This window comes from Pavona decussata, unplaced genomic scaffold (genome assembly GCF_977016875.1).
Source record: "Pavona decussata unplaced genomic scaffold, jaPavDecu1.1 SCAFFOLD_25, whole genome shotgun sequence".
NCBI classification, from domain to species: Eukaryota; Metazoa; Cnidaria; class Anthozoa; order Scleractinia; family Agariciidae; genus Pavona; species Pavona decussata.
This window is the reverse complement of record NW_028145448.1, coordinates 1,094,104-1,120,000: the sequence shown is the minus strand read 5'-3', so window position 1 is coordinate 1,120,000 and position 25,897 is coordinate 1,094,104. Positions and strand designations below refer to the sequence as shown.

Below are 25,897 nucleotides of genomic sequence, written 5' to 3'. Positions count from 1 at the left end.
CATATTGTTGTATTGTATGTAAATTAAAAGATGGTATTCAGAGTGGTTTACCAATGTGTTTGCATTCACTGTCCTCAGTTATTGAAGGAGGAGTAAAGTCTTGGTTCGAGTTTGTTTGGAGGAGTTATATGGAAAAGGGGTAAAGCAAAAGGCTCTGTGATGCTTTAACACTTCATTGAAACCTGTAATGCTCTCTTCTTATATTCCTTTTATTCCCATACAGGTACCCAAGGACCAACTAAAGAAGAAATCCATTCCCTCAGGGCATTTTTACTTCTTTTAGTCAAACAGTTAGTACTAAAGGTGAGCTGACAATTTCAGTCGCCTGAAGTTGATTTCTAAAGTAAAAACAGTAAGTGTTCCTTCCCCCTTGAATTTTGAACCTCGAACCTTGATTTAGTACTCCTAACTAGCCCAACTGGAGTCCAAGGTCGAACACTAAAATCCAAAAGTTAAAACTAAAGCCCCTTTCAGACTACTACCTGTACCCGGTTCTCGGGCACCGTGCCCACACAAGCACTATCTCCTAGAGTAGTACTTGGTCACCGTTCCTGGCCACGGGTAAGGGTACTGGTCTGAACAGGATTTTGTCATTTCTCAGGCTTTTTCCTCAAGCCTGATGCCTCCCTACGGTAAGTAAACAAAATGGCGGGCGCTAAATTGACGAACGAGAACACGATTGCTACTTGGGCACCAAGGAGATTGAACAACGTCCTGTTCAATGCCCGGGCACAGAGCCCTGGCACTAGCACCTAGTCTGAGCAGGGGCCTAAAACAGCGACTGTCCATCCCCACCCCTGTCGTTTCGTTGCCAAATAACGTGGGGTGGGAGAGACGACTGTGAACGTTTTGGAGGGAAAACAACGAGGGCGGAACTACATTATTTTGGAAGGAAATGGCCATATTTTCTTGTGGACAAACACTGATATTTTGTTTGATTTGAAAATCTCAGGACAAAGGAATCACAGAGGAAGAATTCAAGAGCATCTTGTCGTATCTCATGATAACAGACGAGGTAAGATTGTTTTGACCACCCTCTGTGTAATCAACGAATTAGGTTTTAAGTCGTGACAAGGTGACTACTCTTGCATAGATGTTGTTTCTGTAAGGAAACCTGTAGCGTGTGGACAGGATTCGTGTTGGGGAATAGGGTGTGCAAAGAATTCGGAAGCCGAACGTGGAATGGAGAGGGATGGCCCTCTCTAGTCTGCATTCGGCGAGTGGAACTCGACGATTTTTTGTGTGCCCCAGAGGCTTGACGCAGGTTAGAAAAATTGTCACATCTTGGCTATCACGTCTTGTTTTAACGTACGACTGTAAGAAGGAAATGGAGACGGCTCTTCACGGCAACATTTGGCAGTCGTTGGCAGTTGCCTAGCATTTGTTGAGAAGGCGAAGATATAGCTTAAAAAATGTACGTAACAATTGCGTGCAATTAATCAAGTTTAGGTCTGTGTGGCAAACGAGCCGAAATGTCAAGACATGTGTTGGCTATAGTAGCCGTTAATTGTCACCGAGAGTTTACTCAATCAAAGTGCAAGATGCGGCATAGTTTATACGTGTTTTATCTACATCACAGGAAGAGAATCTACTGGATGTACTTCAACTGGTATTGTCAATCATGACCGAACAACCAGACACTTGCATTCCCGTCTTTGACAAAGTAGATGGTCTGAGGTATGTCGTTCTTCTGTCTGTCTGCCTGTTTTTCTGTTCGCTGTCTGTCTGTCTGTCTGTCTGCCTGTTGGCATTTCTGTCTGTTTGTCTGTCTGTCTGCCTGTTGGCATTTCTGTTCTCTGTCTGTCTGTCTGTCTGCCTGTTGGCATGTCTGCTGTCTGTCTGTTTTTCTGTTTGTTTGTTCGCTGTCTGTCTGTCTGTCTTCCTGTTTGTTGGCATGTCTGTTCGCTGTGTCTGTCTGTCTTTACTTATGTCCTCTTGTCTGACTCACTTTGTGACTGCTTATCTGTGTGTTCATATGTCCCATCTGTCTTTTCATCCGTCTGTCATTTTTTGGAAGGTGACCGTGATTTTCATCTTTAGTTTCTCTTCACCAGGGTTTTGTTTCGTTTCCTGGACATGAAATCCGAAGCAGTCCGAGTTTATTCTTTGAAGATTATTGGATGCTTTCTTCAGTTTTGTCCAGCAAAGTAAGCTATCATTCCTTACTTACTATTACTATTACAGTCGAACCTGTTTTAAGCGGTCACCCTCGGGGAATGGCTAAGTGACCGCTTAATACAGGTTGACCGCTTGATACAGGTTGTACAGAATACATCACTAACTTGGTTAAGAAAGTTCGGCGATAGAATGGCATGACAAAGGAGAGCATGGTATTGAAACAGACTAGTAAAACATTAACGCCACGATTGTGCAGCTCATTAGAAGCTCAATTACCTGGCACGCTATTTGTTACCATATTTAAGGGGTTTTCTTTTACAAGGTGACCGCTTAAAACAGGTCAAGACAATAGAAATAGCTCGCTGGAACTTAGTATAGGGTGACCGCGACCGCTTAATAGAGGTGGCCGTTTAATACAGGTCAGGATTACAGTAAATAAGGGAAGCAATTTTCGGGACTTTGACAACTGACCGCTTAATAGAGGGTGACCGCTTAATACGGTGCCGCTTAATACAGGTTCGACTGTACTTCCCAAGACTGAGGTTAAGCCCAAGTGTCATCACTAGCGGGTCCTTTGTACTAACCACATTTCCTTTAGGTTTTGATGTTTTATGTTTCCTTTTCAATCCTTGAGAGCGCTTTTCATTTGAGTGTCGAAATTAATTCGCGCTTGCTTTGGTTTTCCTTTACGTCAATTTCTCAACCGATGAGAGACAAATCCAAAACCAATCGTGCCTCACTCGCACGCGTTTTCCCGCGCTTGCCGCTGGTTACATGTATTTGCCTCGAATTTTGATTGGTTCATTGCGTTGTTTGCATTTGCTGTGATTGGCCAGAGTAATTACTTTTTTTGGTTTTGGTTTTGGTTTTACGGCATTCAATTGAAAACCGTTCTAACAGTCAAACTTGATTTCCTTCAGGAGGAAACAAGACTTACTGGAGCACTACAGCTTATTCACATTGATTGGTGACAAACTGATGAATCACTCTCTTACGCTTACCACTTACAATGTCTTATTTGAGGTGAGTGTTAACTGATTTTCGTTACACGTAAACTATATCTACCTTTACGCCAACAACAAAACAACAGTTACTTTATTTATCCACGTTAAAAATCATGAGGCAATGAGAAAAATTATTAAAAATTAACTAATACTAATAACAAACCTCTAGAGCTCTAGTCATAAAGAAGGGCCCTGTGGCCGACATGCCAGAGAGCTCTCTCTCTCTTCCATTATTGTGAATAGTTCACTAGTAGACGCTGCACCAGTGTCCTCCATCAGTGCCTTGACCATAGTCTTAGATGGCTGTTCCACCCATAGGATGACTCTGTTGGCAGGGAGCTTTAGATGTTGATGGTAGGGACCTGCGAAGGTGAGGCTTCGAGCCGCTAACTTGTCCGAGATTTTTGAAAGATCTCCGTAGAGTAAAACATACCCTTTATTGGGAGGAACTAAAATCAATGCCAGTTCTCCTTTGGTCGTGAAACCTTGACAATGGTCTCAAACAGTAATGAGAAATGACAGGCTGTGTACGCAGTATTCTCTACATGAACAGAGAAAATTCAAACTAAACAACTGTGAAACTGTTGTTGAACACGTGTTTGCGCCATCTTGCCTTTTTGTGATAGAAAGTGGAACATTTTTGTACATGAAGATACTGTATGTGTTCCGTCTTGTTTTGTTAAATGGTATGAAGGGTTTTGTACTTTGTAATTCCCTTGGCACTAATTTATAGTAATCAAAGTTACCCAAGTCGACTCACCTCGCCATTTCACATTTATATTCAGATACTAGTTGGACGAGTCTCCAAACAAATAGTCAGCGGGCATCACCCACAGCCTGACAACACCTTTCTCTTACACAACACAAGTAAGTCATAGAAATTACCAGGGGCAAACTACTGCAAAACAGTCCGTATTTTGGGCGACGTAAGTCCTGCGAACCCGCGCGGTCTGCGAAGGGAAAGTCTGAAGAGACCAACAAAATGTAAGTGAGACTGTGGAGAGAGAGCGCGCGTGACGTTCGCGCGCGAAATCCACGCTTTCGGCGATCCGCGTATCTCTCCGTGAACTGAAATGAAAACCTGTTTTGTAGTCTAAATGCACAGGTATTTTTAAATTTATTTTGTTTTGTAAAAGCAAGCAACAAGCCATCAAGCAAACAAACACAACGTCATGAGTCATGATAAGTCGGAGGTTGGAGTTTGACTGGTTTTCAAGAACGCGTTTGGCATGCGGCTGGCAACACAATGTAACGACCTCATCTCCGTCGTTTTTCGCTCTAGAGCGGTTTTCAACTGAGTGCTAATAAAACTCGTGCCACAGTCTCAACCAATAAGATCGACTAAAAATCAAAACTAATTGTGATTTGCTACATGTATTTGCTACGAATTCTGATTGGTTTATTGCGCTGCTGGAAACTGTTGTGATTCATGCGACGTATTACTTTGGTTTTCGTTTTCACGACAATCAGTTGAAAACCGTTTTTTGCAGAGTCATTCCAAGAATTACTTTCACAATTTGTTATTGTGACGGGATTATTCTTTTTTCTTCATTAACTTGTAAATTGTTTTACAGCCATGGCTCCTGTCATCGCGAAAATGTTGCGTAAAAACGAAGGGAAACAGTGCAACGCTGGAGTAAGACTAACCCGTCAGGGAAGCTTCAAAGAGGAGCGGACACCTGATGAGGAGAAAGTCGACCTGAAGAGAAAGTTTTTGTCTGATTTGGTGCTGCTTCTCAACCACAGCAAAATAAACAGAAGGTATAACTTAACGCAAAACTTTTAATAGTTCTGTGCAGCGGACTATAGCATCCCTTCCAATTGACAGGTTGTGAAAGGTAACACTTGTACAGCTGTACCTACCTACCTACCTACCTACCTACCTACCTACCTACCTACCTACCTACCTACCTACCTACCTACCTACCTACCTACCTACCTACCTACCTATCTACTTACCTACCTGTTTTCCTATCTACGTACCTACTTACCTACCTACCTACCTACCTACCTACCTACCTACCTACCTACCTATCTGCCTATCTACCTACCTCCCTCCCTCCCTACCCCACCTACCTACCTACCTACCTACCTACCTACCTACCTACCTACCTACCTACCTACCTACCTACCTACCTATCTACCTACCTACCTAACTACCTACCTTTAACATGATAGATCTTGCATATTCAGGGCATACAGCCTGCCACTTGTGGGTCCCAAGTTTACATTGTATAATCATTGTGGTTTACTGACATAGTTTTTCTGCTGTCCAACAGTCTTATTCTTCAGTTGTCGTGTTGGCAAGATTGGCTTTTCTCTTTGGCTAAGCTGGAACCCTCAAACGCAGGTATAAAAAACAACGGCACCAATACGTTTGCAAAACTACCAATTTTTGTACATTTTGGCCGCGTGTCTGGGAAGTTTGTTGGAAGTTTATTCTTATACTGTAATCTCAATGTTTGCTAGCTTTTGCTCTCCCAGCCCGTAAGAGCGCGCAAGGCCGCATTCTTATACTTTAAAGCGCTTTAAAACATTCTAGGGTTAGTGTGCTAAATTTAAAAGTTATTCAGCAAAACAGAAGTGTATGGTTGTGGGCATTTACCGAACCACAGAACAGTAAGGTAAATTCCCCGCTCCAGAAACCATGAGGAAACTGGTATAAGAAAGAGATCATGGGATCATTTGGGTAGACGGGTGGACATCGCGTGAAAATCAAAAATCGGAGTCGTAAGCGGAGTCATAAGCGCGACGGAATCGGAGTCAGAAGAATCAGAACGTTTCCATTTTCTTACGACTCCGTCGCTTACGTTCCGCTTAAGCAAGGCTGTCTCTACTAGGTCATAAGCTCTACGCTTCTGATTACGACTCCGACTCTGACTCCGTCGCTAGCCTTAACCCCGATTATGCACTTTATTCGTGGCGAATTAGCAAGAAAATTCGCATGCGAAATTCAGCACATTGCCAGGAGGTGAACAGTAAATAATATTCAGGTTTGGAGTAGCCAATCGGAGCCAGCAAAAAACACTGTGCACTTGTTTTGGGTTGCCTGTCGTTTATAGTTTTATTAAATTGGATGAAGCCGCTACAAGAACTTTACATCCTCGCAGCTCCAAATTTGGAAGAAGTCCAACATCCTCCTCATACCTCCAAATTTTGACTAACTCCCACATTCTCCTCAAAGTTTAATATTTTGACTAAGTTGACATCCTCTTCACACCTCCAAATTTGACCAAGTCATCCTCCTCAACCTAAAACAATTATCCTTGTAAATCACATACAAAATCTTCTGCAACTGCAAGTTTGTAGATTCACGCGACAAATGCTCACCTAAGTGAACCAGCATTTCTCAAGTACGGTTAAAGGGTAACCTGTCTAGCCTTACCTTGTTCACATTTAATACGGTGAGGATTTTGTTTTCTAATCCCAAGTTGATGGTTTGTCTGACATGTCTGCGTTTCCCTGGCCTAAATGTCTCGTTCCATTGTTTTAAAAATTTCAGAAGAAAATCGCACCACTGACACTGTGTTCTGTCTGTTTCGTATGCTGTTACACCACGCCTTCCAAGAGGAGCGAGAAGGGTGGAGGATCTGGGTCGACACTCTAGCTATCCTGCATGGCAAGGTAAGGTGTCAAGCGGCTTGAAACTCTAGTTGTACATTGTTGTTCAAGTGAACTTCTTGCATGCATGAAATCTTGATGTGTGAATAATAGTCTCCTTTTGAAATATTAAATTCAACTTGATATCGAAGTCCAGGGGACACAGACAACAGAAGTGATGGCATTTTCTTTGTTTGTGTCCTCTCGGTTTCATTTCGAGCTGAATTTTAAGATATCGAGAGGAGCCTATTAAATGTAAGCTGTGTTTGGAAAAGCGTTACTTTCTAACTTTTGAGTCTGCGCATGAAATCCTAACTCGTGGCCATTTAGATAAAAATTGTACTGCTTAGCATTACTTCCATGGGGAACTGTCTTATGGTTTGCACGGTGAAAGAAATTTACAAGTACGGTTGTTCAAATGAAAGCTAAGTAGAAGTTGAATACGTGTTCCTATTTTTAAGTATTTAATTTTTCAAAGATATGAGATTCTTCAATCTTTAGTTTGGCACTCCTGAGATAGGTCATTTGATAATTCGGTGTAAAGAGCCTAATGAAGCTATACATATAGTTGTTTGTTTTTTGCTATAGAGCGGTTTTCATTTGAGCATCGTAACACCAAAACCAAAGCAACTACTCTGGACAATCAGAACAGATGTACCAGAATCAGAACCAATCAAAAGTCGAAGCAAATACCAAGCGCGGGAAAACGCGTGTGAGCGAGTCACGCTTGGTTTTGGTTTTGCTTCTTGCCATTGGTTGAGTAAGTGGCGCGAGTTTTTCTAACCAATCACAGAGCGTAGCAAAGCCAAACCAAAGCAAACACAAATAACTTACGACCCTCAATTGGAAATCGCTCCAAACATTAATACCAATCTCTCTCTTTTTTTTTTTTTTTCAGGTGAGTATATTTGAAAGAGAAAAAGCAAGGCATACTCCTAAACGAGTGGATCTAAATTCTTGCGCGACTGGAAGCAGCACAGAACAGAGTAAACAGGTGAAAATACCAGTTGAATCTACTTCAGTCGATTCTCCAGGAGTTAAGTCTACAGATAGTGACACCGACAGACGAAAGTTTTTTGAGTCTTTACTGCAAAGTAAGAACGGACCTAAAGTTGAAACAGCTCTGCCGAAGATGATTCCCGAAGAAAGTGAAAGCAATGCTGACTCTCCCGTTAAGGAGGGAGAAAAAACTAGCGACGAGGATTCTAATAATACTGGAGAAAAAGACGCAGCGCAGGACGTTATTCCTAGCAAAAGTAACGGAGATGAGGCCTTGGAACCTTCCGAGGTTAGGCCCTCTAAAGTAGAGGACTCTCTTAGTGCTACTGGTGTCAGCTCTGAAGTGAGAGGTGCTGAGGTAGCTGGTGAATCAGTGAACCAAAGCACGGACGTACCTGACAAGGGGCTTAATGTTGAAATTGTCGGTGAAAGTGAAGCGGCAAAAACAAATGTCACGGACGAAAGTGTCAAAGAAGGTACTGATACAGAATCGGTGGAAAATGCAACGAAGTTGCCGTCTCCTGAAGATGATAAAGTAGTCGAAAGCAATAAAGGGGATAAATCTGATGAATTGGTTGATGAAAGCAAAACTCTACCGTCAACTGTAACGGAAGAAAGTGATGAAGCGTTGTCCACAAATGCACGCGAGAAGCGTGTAAAATTTGATGATCGGACAGCTAGCGAGTCACATCAAGCCGAGCAATTAATTGACAATAGTACAAATTCAAATGAAGGTCAAGATTTACTGGACGAGAAAGATAAACCTAAAGATGTCGACAGTAGTCTTACTATTGCAGTGAAGAGCTCTTATATTGGAGGTGCTGTCGGGGTGAGCGAAGATACGCAAACGAACAGTGAAAATAAAGATGCTGGTGACGGCGAAGAGAAACAGGTTCCGTCTGAAGGTGTTGCTGAGAGCGAGGAACAAGCCGTACTTCAATCGAAAGAAACCGATGTTCAAAAACCGAGTGTGGAGTCGTTACCTGTTGCCGAACCAAGCCAATCGGGTTCACCCAGCAGTCCTGTTAAGACAGGGACGGAGTCGAGCCCAAGCTCCACTCCTTCTGCAGCGTCTGCAGCCACCAGTAATGCAAGCTCACCTGACCAAAAATCAACGTACAGAGCGCATGTGAATATTCCGGAATACTTGTGGTCTCCTGTTCACCAGAGACTGTTGGGAGATCTGCTGTTTGCTGTTGAATCTGACGTCCAAGTTTGGAGAAGGTAGGTTGTACCAACTCGTTTGATTCGACAAAACTAGAGATCCGAATTCAATTTCTGAAATTACAGGAATCAAGAAGAGCAGTATTTCCGGTTGACAGCGTTCGAACCAAAATAGCACAATCAATTTATGGTTGGGAAACAGGCGAATGGAATGGAATTTTCCGGTTTTTCCTAAATAGAGTCAACTCTCGCCTTGCGGACACCTCGTTATTACGGACACCACGATAATACGGACAGTAGCTAAATCCCTGACAAAAACAGAGTACAGACGCTTGACTGAAATAAATTCCCGCTATTACGGACTCTCGCTATTAAGGACACTAACTCGCGGTCCCGAGGGTGTCCGCAGTAAAGGGAGTTGATTGTATCGCAAAGTAAGGTTAACCTCGTGAGGTATACCCAAATTTCCGGAAAAATTCCAGGAAATTCTGTTCCATCCGATTCCGCACAAGGAACTTTGAGCACCATGTCAACTATTCATTTGCCACTTACATAGCGCCATTTCATGAAGGGAAGTGTTCAAAACCCTAGACTCGAGCAGGACCCACGAAACCACGAGAACATGGTGATCTCAAAAGATGGTGTCTTTATTGCATGGCCACCCTTCTATTTAACAGGAAGAAATAACAATGAGACTCAAACCTCACTTTTCTTGTTTTTCTATCAATGCTGACTGTTGCTAGCTAAATATTTGTGTCAACTCAAATTTTGAAGCCAATAAAATTTTGCCAGTAATGTTTATGAGATAGGTGGTATCTTCGATAAACTCCCCCGCCTCCCCCCCCCCCCCCCCACACACACACACACACCTCAGACAAGGTTGGTCCCCTTCGAACAAACTTGTTACGACCAGTCCCCTAATGTTGTTTTATCTTGTTTTCAGTCATAATCGTAAAACCGTAATGGATTTCGTGAACGCAAAAGAGAATGCAACCTACCTGTGGAACTTGGCCCACTTTGTGTCAGTGCTCGCAGATAACGTCATTTTCTGCTGCGGGGATCTCCTGCCCCTGCTGTCTTCCGTCACGTCACGTGATTACGGTCAAGACGTCATCGAGCCGTGCGGCGGGATGAGCCTGGAAACGAGTTTCTCGTTTTTGAATCGCCTCATGTCTCTTGTGGATGTGATAGTGTTCACCAGTTCCCTCGCGTTCAGCGGAGTGGAGACCAATAGGAACTTGAGTACAGGTGGCTTTCTGAGGCAGTGTTTGAGATTAGGTGGGTAAATCAGATAACTGACTGGATAACTGACTGAAAGACAGGCAGGCGGACACATACGTTAGAAAATGACAGACTGTCAAAGGCAGTTTGTGATTAGATAAGCCATTTGTGTGAGAGATGGACAGACAAGTCAATAAATGTGCAGTCAGGGGGTCGTTAAGGTTTCGGGAGCCAGTAACATGTGAGACTAGCAGGCAGACTGGCATGCAAATGGTTAAGAGGGTTAGTTTCTATAGAAACTGTGGTGCTGCGTCGATGAGGAATAGAAACGAGTGTTTGGTTTATCAACAGAGTCGATAACTAAAGGTGGATTGGCCACCGTAAAGAGATTCGAGTGCTGACGTTTTGAGCATTAGCCCTTCGTCACAGCGGATCTGAAGGCCTAACGCTTGAAACGTCAGCACTCGAATCTCTTAACGCTGGCCAATTAAGCTTAAGTTATCAACTCCGTTGATAAAACCAGACTGACATGCAGACAGCCAGACAAAGTTAAGCAGACAGGCCGACAGGGTTTGTATTGTAAGACTAGGTCCCCTGAATTATTGCGTAAATGTGTTCCTAGTTTTGGTTGGTTTAGTGCAGCATTTGCTGCGACTGGTCAAATATTTCCTTGGTTTAGGTTATTACAGAAGTCATTAAAGTAGTGTTCTATTCAAGTTTTTCCCTTTCTTCTTTTTAATGGAGTGAACCCTTTGGTGTCCATGTTTTCGCTGTGTAATTTAATTTTTCGTTTTACATTTTAGTGTTTTGCTGTGCGGCTCGTAACCGCCTGGTATGTCGCCAGCGTAACAGACCTATTCTGCCATTGATAACAAGCGGAAAACTGGGGAAGAAGGCGCTAAAGGAAGCCAGGCAGGCCATCAAGACACTGATAGCGTCCACAAAACCGCCAAGCGAGCAGGTAGGGTGGAGAATAAAACCTTGAGAAAGCAAATGATAAAAGTGAACACACTTTTTACAATAACTGTAAAAATTCCCGCTCGCTGATTGGCTCGGCGTAGCTATTGTCTATAAGAGTGCAGACAAAAAAATGACGTCAGATGTAACGTGCGCGCTTTCTCGGGGGAAATCCTTTGTTGTTGTAAAAATAAAATCGACGGCAGTTTTCTATGGTTTATGCTCGTACGTACAATAATGACGCCATAAAATGTTCAAAACTTGGCAGTGAAACCACTCACCGCTACTTGATTTTTGAACATTTTATGACGTCAATTTATGATCTGTAAGAGTATATACCATAGAAAATTGCCGTCGATTTGTTAATTCGAGCAGAATTGAACAAACGAATTACCTGTGGGAAATATTTTGACAAACATAAAAAGAGAACAAGAACTGAGTAGAATGATATGTCACGTTGAGGACTGAATTTAGTCAAACTCTGTGATTTAGAACTGTTGTTTTCAATTTAGGACCTCGTCCAGAACATTCCTGGTCACATGACCACAGTCACAGATCCTGAGAAGCTTCTACAGGAGATGGATGTAAATCGGCTGCGTGCGGTGGTGTACAGAGACTTTGAAGACAGCAAACAAGCGCAGTTCCTTGCGCTTACAGTTGTCTACTTTGTTGCTGTTATGATGGTTGCTAAATACAGGGATCTACTGAAATCTGAAGATCCTGATGCTAGAGGAAGATATAACACAGTGGCCAGTCCAGGTACGAGATAGAAACGAATGTGCGCGAGTAAACGTGCTCTTCACGCGCCAGGCGTAAGTTGGCAAACTCTTGTTGTTAACTGCAAAAAGGTGTGCTTTCTTAGGGCAAATCTCCGAAAACCTTTACGTTATTTTTATAGCTTAAATCCAGATAGATTTGATGGCAATTCTTTCCATACCATTATCTTTGGCGTTTCATACAAGCATGTCTAACAAGCGTTCGCACATTATTTCGACTTTTGAAACTCCCAAAAGTTTGCGAGATTAGAGATTTCGATTTCTAGTTCGATTTGCCTCGTAAGTCTGTAGAGTAAATGTGATGGATATTGTAAGGCGTATTGAGTTTCACAAATGCACCCTTCAAGAAAGTAAGTATTGTATTATTTGTTTCTTTCAGGCCGTCCTATGTCAGACAGCGAAGCACAAGATCTGTCTGATAATCGCTCTCGAGCCGCCACTTGGGCTGGTAAGCGGAGTGCCTCTGCAGACGTTGAAGAGGATGTATTCTCCTGGGATGACGAAATGGCTGTACCCAGTCTCCTAAAGAGCTCGATAGACTTCAGCCGACTGAGTTTGTCAGAAAAGTTGGAGGTTGGGTTCAAGTCTTCAGGGTCCCTTCTCAAGGAGGTGCTGTTGGACTTCAGCCCCTTTCTCAGCCGGATCCTTATTGGTAGTCACGGACAGGAGCTAGTGTTGGAGGGTCTTTCTTGTCAGAAGACGGATTCTATTGTCGAGTTGGTTATGTTGTTGTGTTCGCAAGAATGGCAGAACTCCTTGCAGAGGTTAGTGCATCTCTGGTTGTCAAGGAGCTACAATATATATTAAGTATATACCAAACCGGTGGATAGAGTTTTTGCACGCGCTGATTGGCTACTCAAACTCCTGATAGTATTTGCCATTCCAAAACCTACGGGGAGACTGGTACGAGCAAAGGATTATGGGATCGTTTGGGTAGACACATGGGAAATTGCGCCGATGAATAAGTACATTTCTCGGCAGTCAGATGTATAGGAAATACTCTTTTAGTTGAAAACTATTTAATAGGAGCTACACTACCCCCCAAAATGCCGAAAAATGTACTTATTCGTCGGTGCAATTTCCATCCGTCTACCCGAACGATCCCGTAATCCCTTATTCGTACCAGTCTTCTCACAGTTTCCAGAGTGGGGAATCACCTCCCGGTCTTGTCCAGGATTTTGCTCGTGATTTTGCGCCCATTTGTCAGAAATAGAATGGCTAATTGGGGGTGGCTTTCCACTGGTTTGATATATGCTAAAAAAAGAACCCGAATATTCACCTCAATGTCCGTGAATAGTGGTAGAAATTTTTTTTGGCAGCGAATATCCACCGCTATCCAACTCCACTTCTGTGAATAGTCGTTAAATTTAGCGCACAATCCACAGAATATTCTAAAGCGCCTTACAGTATCCACCACTGTCTACCTTCACTTTGAAAGACTGTTAGTTATACTCACAACACTGAATCAGTCAATGAACTAAGTGCCATTTGGTTCGGAAAGCCCTGCTCCTCCTCCTGCTCCTCCTCCTTCTCCTTCTCCTCCTCCTCCTCTTCCTCCTCCTCCTCCTCCTCCTCCTCCTCCTTCTCCTCCTCCTCCTCCTTCTCCTCCTCCTCCTCCTTCTCCTCCTCCTTCTCCTCCTCCTCCTCCTCCTTTTTCTCCTCCTCCTTCTCCTCCTCCTCCTCCTCCTTTTTCTCCTCCTCCTTCTCCTCCTCCTCCTCCTCCTCCTTTTTCTCCTCCTCCTCCTCCTCCTCCTCCTCCTCCTCCTCATCATCATCATCAACATCATCACCCTAAAAAGAGCACGGAATGGATGAAAACTCCCCAAGTAAGCACCATCATATTTCAGTATAAACGTCATTTCGCAGGAATTGTGTCCAATAAAACATTCTCAAAATGTTAACTTTTCGTTTTCAACAGAAATGGAGGAATGGCATTTATGGAACTGGTTAACGAAGGCAGACTTCTGTCACATGCCATGCGTGAACGTATCGTCATGACAACCAGCGAGGCCTTTGTGATCGTTAACAAACTGGAAGAAATTTCGCGGCAAAAACACATGCAGTTTGTTGAGCTGTGTCGCTTAACGGAGGCTACATACAGCGAGAACGATAAATTACAGGACCAGCTACTGCTGGCGACGAAAAGGAGAGATTTCTCGGTTGCTAAGAACGTCATTCAAAAGGTAAATGTCTATACTAGAGCTGTGTTATCAGTTGCAGTCAGGTACAGTCAGTTGCAGTCAAAATGGAGACGTTTCCAGAACTAGAATCTTCTCCTGTGAAGTGATACAGACAACTCTCCCATAGCGACTACTTCTCGTAAGCGACCACCTCCCGTAAGCGACCACTTCGAAAACTACCGTTTTGTTTCTCAGTTAAATACTGTTTCAAGAGCTCTCTTATAAGCGATCACCACTCAAATTTCTTAAGAGACTGCGACCACTTTTTAGGCCAGAAATTTGACATATTCTTTTGTTTTCTGTTTCTGTTAAGCGACCACCCAACATAATCACGTATTATCATTAGTAAATCATTACTCAGTGGTGACAAAAGTTCAATTTTTAAGGACGCTATCCCGGAATGCCGAGTTCAAGTGTAACATGAGACACACTGACAAGTATTGTACACTCTGGTGCAAGTGAAAAAAATCAAATAAAGTAGTTTCTATTTACGTAATTGTAGCTGATAAGGTAATAATAAATATTTTTATGTTATTAATCAAACAATCCAGTATTAGGGTTATTTGTTGATCTTTTCCGTAAGCGACCACCTCCCGTAAGCGACCACTTTGTCGTGCCCCAAGGGTGGTCGCTTACGAGTGAGTTGACTGTACCGTCAATAAAAGGCTTTACTGCAAAGGGCGTACTATATCAAACGCCTAACACCAACTCTCAACAATGGATTGAAATCCAGCAGAGAGCTTTGCCTTTTCTCATCAGTATACTTTTTGTTTCGTTTTCTAATTGTTATTAACACTATTTAAGACCTACCTTGTATGTATATTTTTAGTCATTTGATGGTATAGTTGGTACCGAAATATAACTTGTTTCCAACGTAGTTTTTGTCCTTTGTTGTCTAAATATTTTGACACAATGAACATACTCGGAGTATCTTCTCATTCTTTGTGAAAATTCCAGGATGGTGGAAATGGATCTTGAAAAGTAACTATGTTTATTCTTGTTAAAAAGAGAACCACCGTATGTTGTTGCTTCAAGGTTGGTCTCTGCACTGTCGTGCATGTTGTCTATTCCATAGACAAGAAACTTTGCTCCACATTGTCTCCCTCTATCCCGGTGTAACAAATGGGTAACGGCGACATACTGCTGGGGATAACCGTGCGATGAATTAGCATCGCATCCAGGGGGATTTACAATACTCTTTGCGATTAGTTAGTTACTCTTACATTTATTCCATTGCGCATATTCGACACATTGACATTCCAATCCTAACTTTGTCCCATGAACCTATTTTAATGGCCTTAGCTCCCACGAGTCTCCTGTAGCTCAGTGGTAGAGCATCCGAACTAGTAATCGGAAGGTCTTAGGTTCGACTCCTGATAGGAGCACTCGGATTTCCTTTTTCCGAGTATGGCTGTGTCACTCACTGAAAAAACAAAACAAAACAACATCATTCTCATTCACTCACCATACTTAAAATATACCTCCACATTTATTCCATTGCACGTATGCCACACATGATTCGCGCGCTATATAAGTAATAAATTATTATTATTATTATTATTATTATTATTATTATTATTATTATTATTATTATTAGTACATTGACATTCCAATCCTAGCAGTAGGCGGGATGTTTGTCCCATGAATCTAATTTAATCGCAAAGAACTTGTGTCACAAATGATTATGCGTACCTTTGACCGTTCGAATAGTTCGTCCCCTACGTTACTGTACTTAAACCATGTGAATCGTCATGACACATCTGACCTGTCAGGGCATCTAAATCATCAGTACATGCAGTCTCATGTCAGCAGTAATTTTTTGCCATTAGGTGCTTGATATAATAACCAGTGAACACGGAGCGTGGGCGGCGGAGCAGCAGCCTTCAAATGTGCAGTTTTACAAGCTAGACATGTGGGAGGATGACAGTCGACGACGCATGCGCTTTGTCAAGAACGAGTATGGTTCCAGTCATCCAGAAGCAACTCTGTTGGAGGGAGGAGAGGGTAAGATTGTGAAGATAGTATGATAGAGGCGGCCACACTTGAAATGGCGTTGGAAATAGCTGGCGTTTTAAAGGGTTTTTCCAGTTAAAATAACTTATAAGTTATTTTAAAACCGATACGTTTTGTATGATCGAGCTCAAGTCAAAACTTCTCTGCATCAGACGGTTTTGTCTGCAAAAAGGAAAAAAAACCTTTCACTATGCGTAGTGGGTTTCAAGCTCTGTGGAACGATCAAGATTTTCACCGTTTAGGAAACGACTTATATTCATTTGATTGTACAGTGTTAAGTCTGTAAACCATTTTCTGGCCACGCGTGCTCACGTAACTAAACCGTAGATAAAAAAAAAATGGTACAACATAATACGATAGGACGTTTGTGAGAATTTGGAACCAAGCCATGGGGCGAGCGTTTAACCACTGTCATTCAAATTGCTTTACTCCCTTAAATTCTTTGTATGAAACTAACATTTCATTGAAAGGCAAACTTCTATGAAAATTAGCGTGAATAATGTCCAGAATGACGAATCGGTGTTTTAAATGGTTCTAAGCATTTCCCCAATTCTCCAATTTCTTCTAGGAGTAAACCAAGATCTCTCAGCGACCCCTCAACATCTCAACTTCGCCAAAATCTCATCCGCCAAAGCTGAGGACTCCTATTCCCTGGACGAAGAAGAAATCGCTGAAATGGTCATTGAGGAGCGGAGCCTGAGCCGAGATGTTTCTGGCCACGTGGTGTTCACGACTTTGTGCCACTTGATTGCTCCATGCGTGGTCGCCCCAGGCTCTCTGACCGTGACTTCCGAGGCTGTGTTCTTTGCTGTTGATGAAGAGAACCCGGAATATCAGAAGCTTGATCCTAAGGTAAGTTTTGATTCATTTACTGTGCATTTCAATAACAAACAAACTCTGAACTTCTCATGGTACGTCTTTTACTGCCGTCAATCATAATTTTACAATAGCTGTCAAAATTCCTGCGAGCTGATTGGCTCCTAGCTATTGTCTAAAAGAGTAATGACGTCAGATGTAACGTGCGCGCTTTCTCGACGGAAAATAATGCCAATTCGGCTTGTACTTTTTTATGTTATCTTAAAAAACAAATCGAAGGCAGTTTTCTATGGCCTATACTTAGTGAAACCACTCGTCTGCGGCTCGTGGTTCCACTTGAGTTTTGAACATTTTATGACGTTATTTTATCGTCTATGAGAGTATGGATTAGAACATAGAAAACTGCCTTTGATTTGTTAATTACAGTGCCACCAACTGACAGCAAAAATACAGAAACCGGGAAAGTGGACCGAAATCAACCAATCACAGCGTGTGAACGTGACGTTTTGACCCTTTTGAGACAAACGTAGTCGATTTCTAAGAGGTCTGCTGCAGTGATTAACGGTAGTGAAAATGCAACGGTTGGTTGAATTTTGAATTTCAGGGCTGCGTGTTATTTCAAGGCGCAGTAATGCTCATTTCTAATCAGTAAACAATTTGCCGTTTTGATATTGTGCATATGAACTAAAGGGGGCATTTGAGTTGAATTTCTATTGAAGAAATAAGAGAATTCACAAATTGAATAATTTCAAAGCCGTTCTCTGGTGTATTCCCAAACCTCACACGATATCGTTGTAAGCTTCTCATGGTAGGGATCCGAAGTGAATGTTGGGATTGAAATGATTCACGATTAAAAAAAAAATATATTATTTTATGGCTATCATATTTTTGAGTGAGTGTAACCTCAAGTTTGTAAATTAAACCGCTCTCACAACCCTCGCATCAACAAAACGAACACAAAACAACAAAGAAAGAATAACATATTGTGTTGATGGTTTTGACTATTTTTGCCTCAGTTTAATCGGCTTAAAGAGCCCCAAACATTGCAATGAATAACCAACATAACCATGCAGGAAAAGCAGAGCCCACCACTCAAAAAGAGGATGGTAAGCCTGTGCTCTCTGGTTCACACGCGCGATGCCGCAGCGATGAACATTTGTTTTTCTTGTGCTGGCGCTAATACTAGCGTGGCAGCAGCTTCTCCTGCTTAATTCTTCGTACTTAGTGTAAACCGAATTAAAAGCCGGTTACCAAATGTTCGCAAGCGGTCGCTTGGTCGAGAGATTGTAGCGTCAAAAGCAAAGTGAAACGCGGCGACTCCTGATTTTTATATGATCGCCGACGAACGTTCAGATTTTGTAACGGGAGCGTTATTTAACAGTCATTAAAACTGCCTACTTTGGCCGTCCTGTTTTCTGGAACGTGCGGATCTTACGATTTTGCTTATACTTTTTTTCAGCAAATGCGGAATCCTTGCAGGTTACTTATTGTGTGGCAAATTTAATTACTTCTTTCCATTATTGCCCCCCTCTAGTCTCATTACAAACTGTTCAAGTGTTTCGTTGAATTGTTTAGATTTTTTTTCAAATCTCCTCGTAGTGTTTTCGCTTAAGTTCTTTGATGGTACCGCCTTGTTTTATTTTATATGCCAAACAGTTTGTAATTAAAAATAACTGCTTTCATATTTCATTCTTAAGATCAGTTAAGTTTTTTAAGTGATTGCTGAAATTTATCACTGAAATTAAACTGTCAACGAGCTATTTTGTTCTTGAGAGTTTTGGAAAAGTAATTGCAAGTTGGAGTAGTTCTCTTTGAACACAGAAATTGAAGTTTAACAGCCATTAACGAGTTTGATTTATTTCTGATTTAATCTAGACCTTTTCTGTTTGCATTTTATCCATTTTTTAAATGCATTTTTCTTGTAAAATTTTTTCTACCGACTTTACGGAAATGTCATCAGGCAGGCAATAACCTTTTAACGTAGGCTAGTTTTTACCGATAACCGAGTATAACGAATTTTGCCCATAAAAACACCAAGTGATTTCGTTTGATAGCAAAACTGCAAACGCACTCCAAATTTAAGCACAGTGGAAATCCAGACTTTTACCTGTTTGGATTAGCTAGACAGATTTAATTTCTGTTTTTTCGCTATTTTAATAATTCCTAATAGAAGACTATCAACGTTGCTTTGCTGTTCCATAATCGAAAACTTATGTAACGAACGTTTTCTCCAGTTACTTTTTTGAAGGACATCTTTTTGGCATCGTAGTTGCAATGTGTACGAAAAGAGCCTCGCTCTACAAATCAAGCAGATAAATCTAAGTCGGGAGCACTCCATATGAATACTTAAAACAATATTTTCCACTTGAATTCATGTTTTGCCTTTAAATAATGAATTCTCAACTCTCGAGTTGTAATGCCTTTTGGAGGCTTCACTTCTTCTTTCGACCATTTCGATGACAAGTTTTCTCGTCGTTCGTATGAACAGAGCAGCCATCGTTATTGTTTTCTGTTATTGCCGTCATGTTTTGTCTGCAACTAGTTTTCATTTTGTTATATTCCATTTAACACCAGCCGTTCTCTTCGTGTTTAATATCGCATTTTATTTTATCGCTCGGCCGCTTTGTGCTAAGCTGACACGCGGCAACTTGAATCAGCAGGTCTTGCGATTGACAGCTTGTCATCGCTGCTCTTTGAATGGCTTTTTGGCTTTGCGTCAGGGGCAAATAAAATTCGGTGAATGTTTTGTGGCAAGGCTAGGCAATTACTCGCTCTAGTTAATCTGTTTTGAGTAGAATTAATTTCTTGTTTTGTGTTCTTGTGGTGAGCAGCGCTTGGCATTCGTATAGGATGCCAAAACCTGTCATGTTCAGTAGTTTCCAAGGTCCAGCAGCTGTTTTAATATGCTCGAGTTTTATTAAAAGTTGGTTTGTAAACCGCGTAGTATCGTGTACGAACAAAAAAAAACTGAAAGTTGCAAACAATCGCCAGAGTGGTGAAAACTTTAAACACGATCAAGTGTAAAGCAAATGTATTTTGAAAGAGTAGCTGGGATGTTCAGCTTTTTTTTTTCGTTAGTGCGGAGGAAAAGTGTTCGCCGTTTAATTTAAGACCTGCTCTACCGTAGCAACATCCGACTTTTTGCCCTCGCGGATAAGGGCAATTGAATCTAAAAGTCTAAACTGCTTTGTAGGCCCTAAGGCAAAAAAATATTCAAGGCAAACCACTCGACCGTGTTTGCTGTGGAGGCTTGAACGTTTTCTTCTCGCTCCTGTATCATGAATGATTATCGGCTTTTAAAAGCACACACTTTTCTAGACTAGTTGCTAAAGACGTGTTGATATGTTTATTGGGATTTCATTTATTATCCAATTGTACTGTGTTATTTCATGCGACACCAACACGATTTTAACAGAGAGTTGTACTAAATAAATACTGCAAGGATGTTCTAAAACTCTTAAAATTAACAGCATGTGCGGTTCAATAATTTTACTTGCCGGCTTGCTTTCCTGGCCGGCGATTTTGTTGTCATTTTTTTCATGGTTCCTTTTATCCGCACCGTTGTTTGCTCTTAATTTATTGCTTTTCATGCTTGCCGCAGACAAATTGTTTTTAACGTTATAAACGTGGGGTTATTAAAACCGTAATAAACAATGAAACGCGAACGAAAATGAAACTAAATGGTCGTAAATATGCTTTCAGCGAAAAAGCTATTGCGGTGACGATGTTTTCGTTCGATTGTCGAAATGCTCTGATGTTTCTCAATTGGTTGTTAATCTCAAGTTGAGGTTTACCGAGGCCGCAGTTTTCCTTGAAGGAACAGTTGCCGAAAGTTTCAATATCTTGGGCAATAATAAGCAGTCGGTAGGCGGTCTATGTTTAGAAAGTTTAATAAGATAGACAAACGACTCGGCACTCGGCAAAGAGATGCGAAAACGCTTTGGCGGGGCCGATAACATACAAACAAGTAGCCGAAATTCTCGGGCTGGATTTTTCCGAGATTGTATTTTAACAATGCACGGAATTTTTCAAGTACTTCTACTTTGGATTTGACGAGCTTGGCGGTCGTTAACAGACTTTTGCGGGCGGCATTTTTTCTTCTTTGCGGGTAATAATTTATCCAGAGTCATTGAACCCTTGTATTTTATTAGTCGTGTTTCAAACTCGCTTATTGTCCGTGAGATTAATAGCCGCTGACAGGTTCAATTGCTCCAACTGCAGCGCGTAAACGCTGTATACCGGAACAAAAACCCCGCAGCCGTCTGAAACCAAACGTTTCGTCTTGACTGTGCATCTTGACGGAGTGTATTCTTGCCCTCAATATGGCGTTCGTCTTTCCCGAGCGCCGCAATGGCTTACAGAAGTTCGTTGGCACGAGGGTACAGAGGCGGAAAACGGAGCTCTATAAAGCCATAACAAACATTTGCACAGTTGTGCAGGAACTATTGAAGCATGTTGAGGCGCTTGAACCTCGCTTTATTTCATCGCTGAAGCTGATCGATGGAAGATACCAAGGAGTGAAGGCTCTGTCACCTCGCAACTTCGAAGTGCACCTGTATTTGAACCAAATGGGTGTATTTAACTTTATCGACGAGGGTTGCCCACCTGGGTGCGCCATGTTAAAGCTCAGCGATGAACGCAAGCGTTCCATGTCGCTTTGGACAGAGTTTATAACGGCTTCTGGGTACCTGTCGGCGAGAAAGATCCGCTCGAGATTTACCTCGTTAGTTTCCGAGGCCATTCGACGCGGAGAACTTCAGAATCAAATTCGCGTCAGCGTAGACAATCATTTCTGCGCGAAGCTCACGGTTTTGGAGCGTTGCACAGTAGAGTTGATCCCGGCCTTCCGTTGCGGTTCTATTTGGCCACAAAACGGTTGTTGTTGGCCTAACCGTGAAACCCCTTGGCCTTCACAGCCGGTGATAGCAAGCATTAAACTGCGGGGTTTCTCATTGCTAGCCCGGGATCCGTACCCAACCGTCAAGGGAGCCGGGTCGGAAGGCGATGCCTGGTTGTTAGACTTCAGTGAAGCTGAAGACGTATTATTCGCTACGGCTGGAAGGAGGCTTTGTCGGAGCATGTTAAAAACTCTCTACGACAAACACCTTGATCTACCCGGGAAGCCCCTGGAGTATGTACACCTAGTCATGTTACTTCTGTACGAATGCGAGAAACACCCCAAAGAGTTGGAATGGACCGATGAAGCTCTTCTGGATAGAATCAATGGTATTCTTTTGCAGCTCGTGTCTTGTCTGCAATGTCGTAAATGCCCGCACTTCTTTCTCAAGGGAGTGGATTTGTTTGGTTGTAAGTCGAAGCAGGCGTTGGACGTTGCAGCAAAACAAGCATGGAATATTGCGCGAGACATCGCCACAAATCCCGGAAGCTTTGACAAACTGTAAACTAGTCACATGTTAATTTTTGGCCCGATTTCTACTATTGGCAATATTATCAAAGAGTTGGTATCGTCCAAACAGGCTTCGTACATCGCTGGGGTTGTCGCGATAAAACCTGGAAGCTTTCAGAAATCTTTAGAATATACAAACTTCATCTTTGATAGTTAAACTAGCTGCTGCTAAGCGCTTCAAGCGACAGCACTTCATTAAAGAATTTCCTATTCTTTATGCTAGCATGCACACACCCTTTGCAGTCTGCAAGCTATACTCACTCTTAAGGAAAGACGAACTGTATTTTTGGTAGGAGTATGTCATGTGATAACCGCTTCAAGGTAACAGCAACTGATTAAGTGGGCTCTGTAAGGAAAACAAAGGTTACTTGTATCCAGTTAGGGTTTGGTACATCGCAAGAGATATCATCACAAATTTTGGAACATTGACACTCCTTGGGATAGGACCACTTCATCTTTTGATCCTTGTGTGCGGTAAGCGCTTCAAACTAACGGAAAGTAATTGAAATGTGTATCAATGAATGGCAAAACTACCAAGGGATGCTAGCATGCAAACACGCTTGGTGCATCACATGCTATGGGAAATCACGACAATTTCTGGAAGTTTGACTCTCTAGAATAGACACATTCTTTATCTGTGATACGCGCTCCGAGGCATACGGTGTGTACAAGGCTTGCTAGCATCCACAGAGGTTTGGTTTGTGGCAAGAGATTATAGAATCACTGTAAATCGTGGAAGTTTTGACACTGTTAAGATCATTAGATGAGACGGATTAAATCTCTCATAATCTGTAGTCAAGGCTTCGAGGCACTGCACTTTAATAACTCTTTCGGCGTGTGCTCGATAAGATTGGAGCCGGGATCAGTTTACAATTTCTACTTGGGAGTACTACACCAACGGAAAGTACTACTGCTCAGTAACTTTCATTGAATGGTCACACTTTAGGAAAAGTTAGATCCACCTTGTACAGCGTAATAAACAGCACCACAGGAAAATACTGCACAGTAGCTTTCACATGAATGGTCACACTTCAGGATTTCATCCACAGACACAAAACTACGTTGCACAGTGTAACAAACAGCACCATAGGCAAGCACTCCCCAAAGCTGTCATGTAGTCTCACTTTGGGATTTCACCAACAGCCTCAAAAGTTAGAACCACCTTATATATCATCATAAGCACCACCACAGGAAAGTACTGCTCAGTAGCTTTCATTTGAATGATCACACTTTAGGATTTCATCCACAGACTCAAAAGTAAGAACCACATTGTACAGCGTAGTAAACAGCACCACAGGGAAGTATTGTTCAGTAGCTTTTATCCGAATGACCGCACTTGAGGATTTCATTTACAGACTCAAAACCACTTGGTAGGGCGTAATAAACAGCGCCACAGGCAGGTACTCTTCAGTAGCTTTCATATGAATGGTTGCACCTCAGGAATTCATTCACAGACTCAAAAATTAATATCACCTTGATATTATAATAAACAGTACCGTGGCAAAGTACTGCTCAGTAACTTTATTTGAATGGCCACGCCATATCTTTTCATTTACAGACTTCTATGTTAGAACTACCTCGTACAAGATCGTAAACAGCACAACACGAAATGCTGCCTAATAGCTTCCATTTAAATGGCCAGACCTTAGGCCTTCAAAAAGTTAGATCCAAGTACTCAACGAAAGATTCAGTATTTGAATCTAGAAGGAAAAGAATTGAAATGTCTACTTAAGCTTCCATTTTTTAATAATTGTTTGGAGGAAATTTATTATTTTCCAATTTAATTAAGTGAACAAATTTAATTGACAACTGAAAAGCCACCTTTCGTAGCCTCAGGCTTGGTTTATGAAGCAGATGGCTTAATTTAACGCGTTCAAACCGACATTTTCGCTAGCAGTCATAACTCGCTAGCTTTTTACAGCTTATTTCCTGTTTCCATTTTGTTATTGAGTCCTTAATTGAGATAACAGTTTTGCCGTACTTTATATTATTAGGGACTTTAAGAAGCCACGACAGCAACGCCGACGGAAAACGTCGCTTGAAAATATAAGTTCGCGTTACTTGTACTACTTCGGAATTATTGCGATTCCTTCAACTTGTATAATGTGGCCGAACTATACAGTAAAAGAACAGGTAAAAACGCCGTTCAAGTTGAGACAGGGAATGAAACATTTCCCGCCAAAAAACCTTGAATTTAGTCATTTCACGTAAGTGTACCAAAATTTACAACGCCATGCAGAGCCTTTGTTTTTCTCTTAAGTTCTATTGTTTTGTAACGTTCCCGTTGCTGTCGCCGTAGTGGCGCTTGTTAAACGCCCTATTCGTTCGAATATCGAGGAGCTATGAAAATCACTTATTACAACGTTTTGTTCTAGCTGGATTGTTTTAATGGAGACAGGCTTTGTGTTTAACAAAAGAGGGAGACCCGAGAATTTATCTTCTTTGCTTCTAGTTTTACGTTGTCTATTTTAAATTAAAACTAGTTTCTAGGAGACTGCAAAACAATTGGAGGCGCCTTGCGAAGGCGCCATGAAGATATTATTCTGACCTTAATCTACTAAAGTATTAAAAGTAAATAAAATGAATGAACACAACCTGTAGTTATTCCTTGCAAGTGAACCATCTCCTCGTCAGTTTTAAGAACCGCAGAACTGAGAAACTAACGATGCCAGTGAAATTTGTTTGGTGTCTGCGTAAGAGGCGAAGCGCCGGAGACTTTGCCGGGTAAACGCAAGGGTGCTAATGACCTTTATTTAGCTAAATGTGGAGTGGGGCCAAAACATGTACGAGAACCAGCGGAGCTGGGATTGGTTGCACATAACTAAACGTTGCACGTAACTGCCATCGTCGAATGTTGAAATCGTAGTTTTGAATGGATAAGAACAGTAACGTTCGGCGTTAAGTTTGGAATTGAAGCTCGTGTATCTATACGGTAAACGCGGGAACAAGGAATTCCGGAGAGAAATAATAGAATACTCCGGCGAAGTGTTATCATCACGTGGGAGAACCACGTGTGAAGTGCAACCACGGTTGGTGTAGGCGATACAGCCTCGCTTACCACTGATGCTGTCGGTATGCGACTTATGTCGCTATGTCGGTATGCTGCCCTTTTCATGCACAAAAATCGTGTACAACTCTTGTCAGTTGCCATTTATGGCCTTCGCCGGGGTTTCAAGATCAAACTAAAACTTTTTTTACGTGTCATCAACAATTACGGCGATGCAGTCAAAAACAACCAGTAAAATTTAACTGAAAGCTTCTCTTTGGTTTAGCTACGGCAAAAAATGAGTGAGGATTGGTGAAGTAATGTTTTGAACTAGCGGTTCACTTTAGCGTTGCTCATACTCGCTCCCAACACATGCAAATAACGAGAAGCTGTCTAACATAGAAATATACCACAAGTAGACAGTTACGCTAATTAAAAACTCGTTGATGAGAAAACAGAGCTTAAGATTTGTAAATATTGATGACACGCGGCTCAGACAAAAGCAAGTAATCCCCCAAATGCCACCGCTGTTCGCTCCTGTCTCGTCAGATACCGCGGAACTGAGATATCTTGGGGCTAACTTTTTTGGAGGCTTTTTTGTCCTTTTATGTCCGTAAAGAAAGGGATTATCTCACAGAGCGGTTTTCAATCGAGTT

The 25,897-nt window shown here is 42.0% G+C and overlaps 2 protein-coding genes across 3 annotated transcripts in view; both read left to right on the top strand.

Annotated features, from left to right (window-relative positions):
* The window catches only part of LOC146485683 (lipopolysaccharide-responsive and beige-like anchor protein), a 59,872-nt gene that overhangs the window by 15,999 nt on the left and 17,976 nt on the right, over positions 1-25,897 (top strand). For both annotated transcript variants that reach the window (XR_014863332.1, XM_085103007.1), the window contains exons 18-34: positions 224-303; positions 953-1,015; positions 1,580-1,677; positions 2,055-2,147; positions 3,039-3,141; positions 3,908-3,989; positions 4,697-4,883; positions 5,402-5,472; positions 6,625-6,746; positions 7,621-8,945; positions 9,829-10,163; positions 10,910-11,067; positions 11,576-11,822; positions 12,219-12,603; positions 13,758-14,022; positions 15,849-16,023; positions 16,601-16,884. Coding sequence is in view for 1 of the 2 variants with exons in the window: in XM_085103007.1 (XP_084959133.1) it covers positions 224-303; positions 953-1,015; positions 1,580-1,677; positions 2,055-2,147; positions 3,039-3,141; positions 3,908-3,989; positions 4,697-4,883; positions 5,402-5,472; positions 6,625-6,746; positions 7,621-8,945; positions 9,829-10,163; positions 10,910-11,067; positions 11,576-11,822; positions 12,219-12,603; positions 13,758-14,022; positions 15,849-16,023; positions 16,601-16,884 (4,073 nt within the window). In the remaining variant the exon portion in view is untranslated. The remainder of the gene's footprint in view (positions 1-223; positions 304-952; positions 1,016-1,579; positions 1,678-2,054; positions 2,148-3,038; positions 3,142-3,907; positions 3,990-4,696; positions 4,884-5,401; positions 5,473-6,624; positions 6,747-7,620; positions 8,946-9,828; positions 10,164-10,909; positions 11,068-11,575; positions 11,823-12,218; positions 12,604-13,757; positions 14,023-15,848; positions 16,024-16,600; positions 16,885-25,897) is intronic.
* On the top strand, positions 20,655-24,399 carry LOC146485684 (protein mab-21-like 2). Its single transcript, XM_085103045.1, has one exon. The coding sequence runs from the start codon at positions 21,171-21,173 to the stop codon at positions 22,248-22,250; it is 1,080 nt and encodes a 359-aa protein (XP_084959171.1). The 5' UTR covers positions 20,655-21,170; the 3' UTR covers positions 22,251-24,399.

Excerpts from the sequence above, each read along its gene's own strand:
- LOC146485684 (XM_085103045.1), top strand. The coding sequence starts at position 21,171 with ATGGCGTTCGTCTTTCCCGAGCGCCGCAATGGCTTACAGAAGTTCGTT.